Raw genomic sequence first — 13,305 nt, 5'->3', positions numbered from 1 at the left:
TTCCTTAGATTTATTTAATGAAATACTTGTTTTTGAATGTCTTCAAAGTGTGTGTGTGTTTGTGTATTTATGTTTTTGTCAGGACTACAGAATAACACAATCTCTATTAAGGAGCTTATTTATAGTATAAGAAAACATGAAGTTAGTAGCAAAGACCAGTAATAAGAGGTGAAACATTTATAATTTATAATACAGAGGAAAAAGATAAAGTCAGACTGTGTTATTGCAGAATTTTTTTCTTTAAAAACTAAAGTTTTATATAAAGGCTGTAGGTTCTCAAGTAACTGAATTTTTGAATCCTAAGTTCTAAATAGGATCTCTTAAGGTTAAAAATTGGTAAGGATTCAGCAGTTGCTAGGAATATTTTGCCTAGCAAGTTTGCAGTGTGATTATAAACATAAAAGCCAGGAAACCTATATTTGATTTTTTTTTTAATATCTTTTTTCCTTAGGGTTGAGCTGTTGGATTATCTTGACAGTATTGATTGCAGTTTAGAGGACTTCCAAGCCATGCTGTCAGGAAGACAGTTTAGCATAGACCCAGATCTCCTGGTTGATGTAGGTACTTTGAATATTCTTTGTTGTACTACCAGTTTGTGTATATGTGAATATTGTTTATAAATCAGTGCATCATTTTATTGAATTCTACACTGTTTTTGCATTTCATTTATTTTAAATGAAATGGTTTTGTTAGAATGGACAGATGGTTTCAGGACAGTGAAGGAGGGTGATCACTATTTGTCTCTGAGTAGAAGTTCAGTTAATCCCTCTGCAACAACATATCAACTCTTTTCAAAAGTACTGTTAAATCCAGGTCTTGTCTGGACTTGTTGCTGTGTTACATTTTGCTCTGGAATAAATTGTCATTGAATAGAAATTAGTAGAAGTTTGTAAAAAAGATCATGGAGACACTTCTCAATATTTGGGAATTAATTTTTCAGTCACATGTACTATATGTTGTCATATTTGCTGTTTTTAAACATTTTTTATATTTTGAGTCCCAAGATTCCCCTATTCCAGTCCTCACCAGCACCTGTATGAACTTGATTCCAGTGTTGTCTGGACTTTGAATCCTTGTCTATCATTTTTGGCACTAACCACCTTCCTTGCTTTCTTTTCTCTTGTTCCTACCATTCCTGTCTCCCTTAGCTAAAGCTTCCTATGTGGCCTGGTCTTATTCAGAAGAATCTTGTTCTTTCCTCTATTTCCATTTTCTGTTGTGTTTTTTTCTTGAAAACTTTTGTTCCTTTTTTTTTTTTTTTTGGTATGTTTTCCCCTTAAAATGCAGCTTCTTTCACATCAGAAGATTCTGTACCTCTGAGCTACCTGGAAAGCCTTGTCAGTGTTAGATGGCTATTATTCTTCCTAAATCATTAGTGCCTCACAGGATGGATTTCACCTTCTTAGAAGATTCCCTTTCCATGTTGCTCTCTAGTAAATTTAACATCCATACTAATGACCTACTTCGACTTGTTAACAATAACTTGACAGCCCTTCTTGATTCTGCAGTCTTTGTTCCCAGTCTGAATTTAGAGACCTTTTAGAGTATCTGTCCCTTACATCACATAGAAGGAAATAAAATCCTGTAATTCTTACTGTCTACAAATCCTCTGTCTTCAACTAGGTCATTTAACTTTGGAACAGTTAGCACATTCTTTTGTCCTCACGACCTTATCTAGCCAATTCTTCCCTATTCACAGAGCATAATTCACCATAATTCACCATCGGTCCTCTCATCAGTTGTACAGTCTCATATACTTTCTTCTTAGAAAGTAAGTACCTGTTTGCTCTTTCAAGACAGTTTGTACACCTGCCCTCTGCCGCTCTTATTTTTCTATCTCTAGCCTTGATCTTTCCCAGCTGCCTTCAGTAGGTACAGGTAATCTCCATCTTATAAAACATTTTGATGTATTGCTCTGCTTGTTTACCATTCTGCTTCTCTAATCCTTATACTCCAAAACTGTAGAAATGAGTGGCTGTGTTTGTTATTTTTTTTATTCCATATTTTCTTTTGAAGTTCTGGATTATCTTGACAGATATGTATCTGTCAAGTAAATCTGACAGTAAATACCTTTATTTACTCAAATCCTATGCTGCCTTGGTTTACCTATTGTAAATAGACTGCAACTTTTTTCTCCCTAAATTAGGCCACTGGGCTAGTGGAAGAAGGTTTGTTTTGAATCAGACAGATTTGGGTTCCATTTTTGGCTCATGTTAATTACTAGCTATGTTATTAATATTGGAAAAATTAACCTCCCTTGCTCAGTTTCCCCATCTATTAAATATGGCTAATGCCTGACATGAAGGGCTTTTGTAAAGATTATAAATAATTGACACTATTATTAACACTAATGATTTTCTTCCATAGAACTTTTTATGTTGATTTTAAAGGCACTGGACCTCTTTGTTCTCTTCCTGTGTCCCTAACCATTCTGTTTCTTCTAAGAGCTTTTCTTTGTCTTGCTGTCTTACACTTGTGGTTACTCCCCAAAGTACCCAGTCTTTTATCCTATTTTTTTCCTGCCTCTTCTTTTTCCTGTCTTGCCTCTCAAGGGATTTTGGCTTGTAGGATTGCTCTCAAAAGTGTATCTCCAGCTCTTAATATTTTTTAAAGTAAACTTGGCTTGAATTCCAATTCCATGCCTTTGGGATCATCAGTTAGATCTTGCCTTAAATTATTTGTGTTTAACACCAAACTTTTGTTTATTCTCTAAAGTAGCTACCTTTTAGTTTTATTTTCTGTAGTGGTATCAGACTTCTCTTTACTGACACAGGATACTAATCATCGTCATCTTGGTTTCTTTATCTCCCCATTTACCAAGTGCTGTGTATTTTCCAAAATAGCATTCACAAATCGCGCCTCCTTTCTGTTTCCACTGTTGCCTTTCTCATCTAAGACCTTCATTGTTTCATTCTTGAATTATGCAGTATTGTTATAAATGAAAAATTACTCATAAGCTGCATTGTTTTCTGAATGGAAAAAATAAGTATATGTGTGAATAAGTATGCTGAGAAGTTCATGGGTTCTTGCTGCAGAGTTCAGTACTAAGTGACACAATGTGGAATCAGTAGGAGAGACTTGACCTTGGAATTGAACCGTGTCAGTTCCTCATACATGATCTACTTTTTCCTACTTGAGACCATGCGTCTGCTAGGAATACATGAAGGTGTCCCTAGTCAGCGTATGGGGGGTTGGGGCAAAGGAGGAGAGAGCAGTTTATACTGCAGGTCCTCCTCAGATGCTACTCTCAGTAGGGACAAAATCTGGTCAGGCCTCCAAGGCACGTGTAAGCTGAACTGGTAGAGATTGGCAGTGATGTGTATAGTTACCTACCTATAGTTAAGAAACCGAGTTTCTTCTTTTTCCTGGAACAGTAGGTGGTATAAAAGTAGGAAAAGGAAAGGAAGAGCTGAGGATATTTTTAGGGCTACGGTGAATGTGGAACTTTAAAGGAGAGAAATGAGTGTCTAGAGGGTGAAGGAGCCTCTGCATTTCATTCTGTCCTGCAAACCATTTGGTGTGCTCATTCTCTTAAAATGCTTTAGTCAGTATATTTCATTACTCAGGCCACTCCCAAGATGCTCATTGTGGACAGAATGTCCTGTCCATTCATTGGCCTTGCCTTATTTTTAAAAACCTCACATATACAACTTAACTATTCAGGTCAGAACTTCTGTGTCCTTTGGACCAGTCATTTCATTTGTAGAACTTACTTCACAACCATTTCCTCTCTATTGTTGCTAATGCTATGACATCCTCTCCTTTTTAGGTCCTAACCATTTTCCAGGAACGGATACATGTCACATAGTTTATTTTGTCTCATCCTGTGTGTCTGTGTTTTCCTTTCTCTTTCTCTTAGCTCCTTAGTACTTTTGAGCCCCACCATCCATTAATTATTATTATACTGGATTGTATCTGATCATATGTTGCTATTTGATTTTGTTCTTATCTTGCCTTTTAGATTGTAAGCTCCTGGAGAGCAGGTATAGTGTCATCTTGTATTCTTCATGATGTCAATTATTTCTTAGATGCTCAGTAAATCCCTGTGGAAGGGATGACTTTGAAGCTTATGACATAAACAAAAATTATGTTTGTAAAGTGGCTGGTCTCAGGAGTGCAGTAAGCAGTGGTCTTAGCATCTGTGGCTTCCCTTGCTATGTGGCTTCCCTTGCTATGTGAAATAATCAATGTGGAGTTATACCATTTGATCAGAGGACTCCACCTGAGGTGTAATTTAGGAACCATTCTCATAGAGCAGATTCTGTACAATTATCGCATAATTAGCAGGTAGTCAGTCAGTGAAGGATCATTGTAAGGGCAAGGAATTCAGCCCTGGTTGCCATTTAAGGCTGAAGGCATTTAGGGAGGAAAAACTAAATGAAGGAGAGGGGAGATGGGAAAACCACCATTTGTTTCAAGTGATTTACCCTACTATTATTATAGGGTAGAAATTCTTAAAACATCTAATGCATGGGCTAGCTTGCTCTGCTTTTGTTTGCTTTTCTTTCTGCTTTCTTGCTTTTCTCTTCCAAACTTGTTTTACTATATGGAAAATTTGTAGTGCAGGAACTACATCTCTTCACCCTACATAGCTGTATAAAATTTTGAACACACAGTTAAATTTTTTAAAATATTTTTTAAACTTATCATCTTTCTTGTTTGGTCTTTCAGCTTTTCACTAGTTCTGTGCAGATGAATCCCACAGATTACATCAATAATACAAAAGTAAGTTTTAATTCATGTTGCTCAGGACCCATAGCTGTAAGAATTTGAAAAAAAAAAGTCCAAGTAGAGAGCAGTATCACTCCCAGTTACAAAAAGCATTTTATACCCTTACCTAATACATGTAATCAAGATAATAAAATTCTAAATGAAAAATTAGCTTTTGGTTATGGGGTGATCATTGCCCAATTCTTCTGTGCCTTGTGCTGTTAAATGTGAATGTGGAATTAGCATTCAACGTGCTGGAAGATAAACTGACTAAATTAGGCATACTTAGGTATGTCGCTGAAAGAAATTATTAAAATATTATTTCTTCATGTTCTGATGTCTTCATTTTACATTCTTACTCCATCTATAAATAACACCTCAGCATTTTTGTTGAAATTTGAGGGTATTCATATTGAAAATGAGTTCCTTCATTTTATTAGCATATAGTAAAAGCACAGGAATTTGTATTATTTGTAGGGAAGGTGAGTTCAATCAGTGAAGTATGGATTTGGGACTTTTTTAAGGGGAGTTTTTATTTTCTTAAACATAGTAACTATAGTTGGGATTAGCATGAGTTAACAGATTCTTTAGAACTGGTTTTCAGTGAGTAATAAGGATATCAAGTTATTAGAGCGGACATTTAGAAATCAGTCTGTTACATTGTATGGCTTATTGTCTTGAGTAGGTGTATACTTCATTTATCTTGTATTTATACCAAATCATTTCATAATTCCTGTTTTTCATTGAATAAAAAGGTAAATCATTTCCCCTGAAATTTGTACAAATTCTTCAGTAGAATCAAAATTTAATTTATATTTTTTAATAAAAAATGAACATATATCTAATAAATATGAGGTATTAGAGTGAGGAGGTGGAATTTTTCTAACTATTGTCATGTTCAGTGAGGATAGCCTCACCACATTTTCAAAGTTATAGCTTGGGTAACTTAAAAGTTGAAGGTACTTGTGAATTTTTGAACTAGGAAGTTGGTTATATATTTGGTATTTGGATGGTTTATATCAGGGGTTGGCATACTTTTTCTCTGAAGACTAAATATTTTGGGCTTTGCAGGAAGCCAGATATTCTCTTTCACAACTACTCAGGTCTGCAAAATCAACCATAGATAATACATAAGAGAATAAGTGTGGTTGTGCTTCTGTAAAACTTTTTAAGAAACAGGTAGAACGCTGAATTTGGCATGTGGATTATAGTTTGCCTAGGTTTACATTATAAGAATTTATGGACCACAGTCCGATTGTGTTTTAGTAATACAGTATTACTGAATGTTAGACTTTAGGTTGGAGAAGGCAATGGCACCCCACTCCAGTACTCTTGCCTGGAAAATCCCATGGACAGAGGAGCCTGGTAGGCTGCAGTCCATGGGGTCTCGAAGAGTTGGACACGACTGAGCGACTTCACTTTCACTTTTCACTTTCCTGCATTGGAGAAGGAAATGGCAACCCACTCCAGTGTTCTTGCTTGGAGAATCCCAGGGACAGGGGAGCCTGGTGGGCTGCTGTCTATGGGGTCACATAGAGTCGGACATGACGGAAGCTACTTAGCAGCAGCAGCAGACCTTAGGTTGAGTGAACAAGGATCATGCATATATATAGTGAATGTGCTGCACTGTTTGTTTATTGTTAGACATGAAGGCATTCTCTGTTCTTGGATCATCTTCTTGTTCCCAAAAGCTTTCAGAAATAACAGTTAAATGGCAAGTTTGCATATTCTCTACAATACTGTTTGTTTAGTTGCTGAGTCATGTATGACTCTTTTTGAAACCCTATGGACCATAGCCCACCAGACTCTTCTGTCCATGTGGTTTTCCAGGCAAGAATACTGGAGAGGGTTGCCATTTCCTTCTCCAGGGATCTTCCTGACCCAGGGATCGAACCATGTCTCCTGCATTGGCAGGTAGATTCTTTACCATTGAGCCACTTGGGAAGCCCAAATTCTATAGTATTCTACAATACTACAGAAAAATTAAAATTGAGAGTGATTTTTTATCATGTTTTAGAATTTCGATTAATTTTAAATAATTGGCACATCAGCTTTCATTCCGTTGCCGGTGACAAGTATTGTACGATGTGTATTAAAGCACTTTTTCCTAATGAATCAGTATGCAGTATAGCAGTCTCAGTGGCTGCTAGGAATAAGCAAAAATTTGCTTGGGAGATGAAACCCGCTTGTTTTCCTGGTTCTCATATTAGAATAACAACAGTGGCATCCTTGAAAAATACATATTTAGGGCTTCCCAGGTGGCGCTAGTGGTAAAGAACCCACCTGCCAGTGCAGGAGACATAAGAGACCTGGGTTTGATCCCTGGGTCAGGAAGATCCCCTGGAGGAGGAAATGGCAACCCACTCCAGTATTCTTGCCGAAGAATCCCATTGACAGAGGAGCTTGGCGGGCTGCAGTCCATAGGGTTGCAAAGAGTCAGACACAACTGAGGCAAGTTAGCACAGGAAGTAGAAACACAAAGAAAATATTACTGCATTAATGCTTTTTTTAATTGTGAATGCTAAATGAGAAATAATTTGGGGGGAAGTTTAGTTTTTATTATGTCATGAAGTCAGTATTATCTGTGAATTCTGGAAATTTGTACTGTTTAATTTTGTGTTGATATCAGGGAAATTATAGGAATTAGTATGTTAACACCATATATAATTTACAAGCATGCAGATATCTGGGACTTAACAGCTATTCAGGAAAAATTTTGAACCTCAGCACTTCAGTTTGAACATCATTGAAAAAAGCACTGAAGAACTTAATGTTAAAGATTTAATTCCCTTACAGTCAGGTGTAAGGAGAGAAGACAGTGTCAAAAGAAGTAATTTAAATGACAGAAAAGAACTGAAAGAGCCACAAAAAGGAAATGAAGAAATACCACCTCACATTTGAGGCTTCCAAATATAAATAGTTTTAAGGATGTCATCATGTCATCCTGGGCTACTGTAAATATGTTTATTTACGCTAAATATTCTGTTTGTGAGCAAAATGTGTAATACATTTTAAGCCAAAACTGTTTAAAATTGTTTAAAGAATTAGCTCATTAGCAATTTGAAACTAGCCATCTTTGATACATTACCATCTTCTACTCTTGACAGATTCTGTCTATTCTGCTGTTGAAATGCCCCTCCTTTTTTGTACTTACTGGCATCCTAGTTCAAGTTCTTTGTTTCATCCACTTGGTGACAGCAGTAGTTTTCTTAGCCAATTTGATTACATCTACTCAAATCTCTCTCTCTCTCTCTCTCTCTCTCTCTCTCTCTAGTTCATCTCTCCTGAAGCTCCCCTTTCCCATGTATTTCAGAGAACATACCAGTATTCATATACTGTACCAATTTTAAATGTTTTGCTGTTTTTCAGGAACATAAAAAATATGAGACAAGGATTTTTATACTATTTTTTCTCTTTTAGTCTGAGAATAAAGGATTAGAAACCAAGAACAATGTAGTTCAGCCAGTTTCAGAAGAGGGAAGAAAATCTAAGCCCAAAACAGGTAGGTATAAATGTAGTATTCATTTTTTAAAATTAAGGTTTCTATGTAGAAACTAATGTGAGCAAAGGAAGGTTTTGCCATGCTTAATGATTGAACATGGATATGTATTAGTCTTCATTGTATTCATAACATATCAAGGTTCCAGCATATAAAGGAAATTGGTGTAGTGATAGTTCTTAAAGTTTGTAATTTCCCGCCCTATTTAACTTCAGAAGAACCGAAAGAACCCTCATTTCTTAATTAGTGAATATAAGACTACATTTTCTGACTTACATATTTTTAAATTTACTGACACAAAGTATCATGTTTGACTGTATATAAGGGTAATGATTGCGCATACGCACATCTACTTCTGTTTTTTCCACTTTCAGCTTGAATTCTGTATAAGCTGATGGTAAAAGAGCATTTTTCTTATCTTCATTATAGATAAGCAGCTTATCCAGTACACTGCTTTTCCACTTCTTGCATTCCTCGATGGGAACCCTGCTTCTTCTGTTGAACAGGGGAGTACCACATCGTCAGAAGTTATGTCCTCTGTAGATAAACCCATAGAAGTTGATGAGCTTCTGGATAGCAGCTTGGACCCAGAACCAACCCAAAGTAAGCTTGTTCGCCTGGAGCCATTGACTGAAGCTGAAGCTAGTGAAGCCACACTGTTTTATTTATGTGAACTCGCTCCTGCACCTCTGGATAGTGACATGCCACTTTTAGATAGCTAAATCCCCAAGAAGTGGACGCTACGTGTATATATTCATCAAAATGATGAACTATTTATTTTAAAGTATCATTTGGTACTTTTTTTTGTAAATTTCTTTGTTTCATTTTATCAGATAACTGTGGAATCAAAAGCACCTTTTGCTTTTCTCACTAACCACCCACTCTTGCAAAGCTTTCAGGTGTTACTCAATTACGTAGGTACATAAAGATTTGATGTGTTAAATCACATTATTGGCATATCTTTAAGTTGGATTCAAATGGCCGTTTTCTCCAGTTACACTAAATTGGATTTCTTTTTTACATATATGTTCATTAACCCCAGTTAAACTTTTCGTTTGTTTGTTTTACTTGTTTGATGCTGTCTTGTTTGCCTTGAGTGTAAGTCACTATAACTAATGGTAGAACTCCTAAAGCTTTCTCTGTTCCAGTTGCTTTTATTGAGTATTTTCACATGACTTCTTTATAAAACTGGGAACATAAAGTGCCTGTATCTTGTAAAACTTCATTTGTCTCTCTTGGTTCAGAGAAGTTCATTCATGTTCAAAAGGAAGGCAACATATACTTGAGTGCTTGCTGTCTGATACAGTTTCAGCTGCATATATTATAGACAGAAGGGGATGGGATGGTGTCAACCCATCCAGCTCACTGGACTAGTTTTAAGTAAAAGTTTTCTGGCTTGTTTTGTGTTTTTTTGAAGCATACTATTTAGTAAAATAAATATAATGAATGTTGCGTATCTAGTGTCTGTTATGTGTCTTCTTTGGAGTGACATCCACATGTGACAGTCTTTCCTTTTCATATGAAGTAGGTAGATGTAAACTGTGAACTTTGTCTGTTGTCCATTATTCTAAACATGAATCATACCAAGCTCTTTGTGCCTCATCTCAGAGGATAGGTTGTATTGCAACAAGGAGGAAAATATAATGACTCCAAATTTAATGTGTTTTAAGTTCTTTGTTTAAAAATTATACTGGCTTACTTTCTATGTTTCTAATAAAGAATTGAGAAAAGAATGCTTCCAGTTGTCCAAATTAGGTATGAACATTATCACTGGATGCAAAGTGCCTTTAATTTTCACCTTGAGAGAAAAGAGAACCAGTTAAATCACTTTGAAACATTTGCTCAGAAGGATTAGAGAGACTTAATGCAAGGACAGAGAACCATCACCTGAAGAATTCTACCTTCGAGCAGAGAACTGGAAGCAGTGAGCTAGTATCTGAATGCTTTTTAAAATAGGGCTGTTTGATGAGAAATTACAGAGATGGCTTTCCTTATTGGCTATAGACTCTCTCTTAGTATCTTGGAATTTCTCTTACTATGATATGAAAATTCAAATAAAGCCTAGCACAGAAGGGTAAGAAACCCTTCCTTAGCAGATCCTAAAATACTTGGCTCTGACAGTGGGATCTTGGTGAACAAATTCAAGAACTCAAAACAGTGTTCTGCATAGAAGTGCCAAGAGTTAGAGAGGAGAGATAGCTTCAGAGACTTTTTCTTTTTCCCTTCCTTTCTTCACTGGGGGATATGATTAAGTTTCTTCTCCTTTAAGGATAACTCTAGAAGTATTTTAAAAATAATTTTGAAAACCTTGTATCTCCTAGTATTTTTTAAGGTGACATTTAAACTTTTTCATCCTAAGTATGGTAAAGCGTCTGCCTACAGTGCGGGAGACCTGGGTTTGATCCCTGGGTTGGGAACATCCCCTGGAGAAGGAAATGGCAACCCAGTCCAGTATTCTTGCCTGGAAAATCCCATGAATGGAGGAGCGTGGTAGGTTACAGTCCATGGGGTCACAAAGAGTCGGATACGACTGAGCGACTTCACCTTCATTTTTTCACTTTCATCTTAAGTAGCCAGGGGGAATTTAGAATACTATTAATACTGCCATTTTTAAAAAGTTGCTGCTGCTGCTGCTAAGTCACTTCAGTCGCATCCAACTCTGTGCAACCCCATAGACGGCAGCCCACCAGGCTCCCCGTCTCTGGGATTCTCCAGGCAAGAACACTGGAGTGGGTTGCTATTTCTTTCTCCAATGCATGAAAGTGAAAAGTGAAAGTGAAGCCGCTGTGTCGTGCCCGACTCTTAGCAACCCCATGGACTGCAGCCTTCCAGGCTCCTCCGTCCATGGGATTTTCCAGGCAAGAGTACTGGAGTGGGGTGCCATTGCCTTCTCTAACATGCTTTTAAATGTATATCTAAAATGTATATCTAAATACCATAGTGATTTGGTGTTCATCATTATCCATTCCACTTTCTCCAAAGAATTTTATACTACTTTTATTATGCATGATAGTCATACATTGACGGTAACTGTTGCACTTCTCTGCAACTAAATTTGAAATTACTTTCTGTAACTTTAAAATTCCAGGCATTAAAGTTTGTCTCCAATTATAAATACACAGTTGATCAAAACAGTATAAAGGTATGTGGCAGAGACTGTTAATTGCTGAACCATTTCATATCATGCAGTTACATTACATCCATCTTTGTAAACAGGGTAGCTATGGAACTGAATTCTAATAAATCAGGAAAAGCAATGTTCAGAACTTACAGGTCTGGTCTGAAAATTTACCCCATGCAACCCTGCTCACCTTTTACTCATCTGCTAGCTTGATGCAGAGGAGTATGTGGCTTCTGAGTATATACACAAGGAGGAGGAAACTTGGCTTCCTGGATCACCGCTTAGAGGAGAGCCACCCATCAATCCTGGATATTCCTTTAGATTGCAGGTGAGGGGGGAGCAAACCTTTATTATGTTCTGCCTCTGAATTTTGGGGGATTGATCTGTTAAGAGATTTCACTGTTCACTAAGATAGTTTAAATTTTGAACTGTAACATAAAAAGTAAAATTTTATCAGAAATACATCTTTTTGTGGGGTGAACAGATCTCAGGGATTTTTTCCCCCAAATGTTTTATTATCTGGGGGTAAGTTTATAATATCAATATATTAAGAGCGTCAATTTGTTTTTATCAAGTCCTAAGAAACTTTAACACAAAAAAAGAGATGAACATAGAAGGAATTTTGTTACAGCAATGTCACCAAATATGAAATCCTTCAGATTTCACTCAAGTATTTAAAAAATTTTATTAGCTGGTAATTTAATTAGATCATCCTGATTATTTCAGTGAAAGAAAAGAAATATAAATCAGCTGAATTGCAAAGGATTTTTTAAACGTGTCATTCTCTTACCAGTATTTAAAATTGTCTCTACTTGTGGGTATTTAGCAAGTTTATCCGAAGTGCCTTGGTATTAAGATTCAGGATGAATTACGAGGAGTAATTATTTGATTTGTTTCAAGTGTGAAGAGAGTAATTGTTAAAAGGGATGATGCCTTGTCCTGAGACATCTTTTCAAGTACATCACTTTAGGAAAATGTACACATGGAAATTGAAGACCTGGAAACCGCTTCCTTTAAAAATAACAAACTTGTGTTTATTGCAAAAAGTCTCTGTGTGTTATGTGGAAAACAGCACAGTATGGTTTACAGGTATGTACCCCTCATCTTCATACCACCTCCCAGTTTCTTTTGCCTGAGTTGGGATACAAGTAAGCCCATAAGGGAGCTAGTGACTTAGAGATAAATGTTCTTTTAGGGTGTTTCACTATGTGCTTCCGGCTCCCCTGATAGCTCAGTTGGTAAAGAATCCCCCTGCAATGCTGGCTTCGATCCCTGGGTTGGGAAGATCCCCTGGAGAAGGGAACAGCTACCCACTCCAGTATTCTGGCCTGGAGAATTCCATGGACTCCAGTATTCTGGCCTGGAGAATTCCATGGACTACATAGTCCATGGGGTCAGAAAGAGTCAAACACGACTGAGTGACTTTCACTATGTGCTTCATAGGGTTTGGTATACTCAGTTTAGAAGCTGAAGTGTGAGAACACAGATCCACAGGCTGGGAAGATGACCAGATGACACTCAAAATAAACATACATAAAATGCTACAATTGAGAGTTAGCACCTACATGAAATAACAAGCAAAGGTAAAAATACTTTGAGAATCAATTGCAGATTAGGTCATAAAGTAAATTTCAAGAAATTGGTTTCAGGCAAACTACACATAAGCTAGACCTTGACAATTTTGAGGAGTACTGGCTTGATACTTTGCAGTGTCCCTCAATTTGGGGTCACTTTGTTTCTTCCCATAATTAGATGGGATTATGAGAAGATCAGGTTAAGTGCCATTTTCAGTATATGAAAGGTGCATGCTATCAACCTGATTGTTGATACTATGACTTAGACTGAGCCCCAAACTTCTGGAATATCTACCACAGTCTCAAAACCAACCCAAGCAGCCCAATTTTGGATTCGTCAGCCTCTGTAATTGGTGAGCCAATTCCACATAAATGTGTATTATAAATAGACACACATTTCC

General features: G+C 36.8%; 1 protein-coding gene across 3 annotated transcripts in view; it reads left to right on the top strand.

Annotated features, from left to right (window-relative positions):
• Positions 1 to 9,665, top strand: part of HSF2 (heat shock transcription factor 2) — a 39,799-nt gene extending 30,134 nt beyond the window's left edge. For 2 of the 3 annotated variants that reach the window (XM_061427438.1, XM_061427440.1), the window contains exons 10-13: positions 452 to 557; positions 4,672 to 4,725; positions 8,131 to 8,212; positions 8,639 to 9,665. In XM_061427438.1, coding sequence (XP_061283422.1) covers positions 452 to 557; positions 4,672 to 4,725; positions 8,131 to 8,212; positions 8,639 to 8,931 — 535 coding nt within the window. In that variant the 3' untranslated portion in view covers positions 8,932 to 9,665. The remainder of the gene's footprint in view (positions 1 to 451; positions 558 to 4,671; positions 4,726 to 8,130; positions 8,213 to 8,638) is intronic. The other variant, XM_061427439.1, reaches the window with a different exon arrangement.
• The last annotated feature ends 3,640 nt before the right edge of the window (positions 9,666 to 13,305 follow it).

This window comes from Bos javanicus, chromosome 9, assembly GCF_032452875.1.
Source record: "Bos javanicus breed banteng chromosome 9, ARS-OSU_banteng_1.0, whole genome shotgun sequence".
Lineage (NCBI taxonomy): Eukaryota > Metazoa > Chordata > Mammalia > Artiodactyla > Bovidae > Bos > Bos javanicus.
Note: the sequence above shows the minus strand (reverse complement) of the source record. Positions and strands in the feature narration are given on the sequence as shown.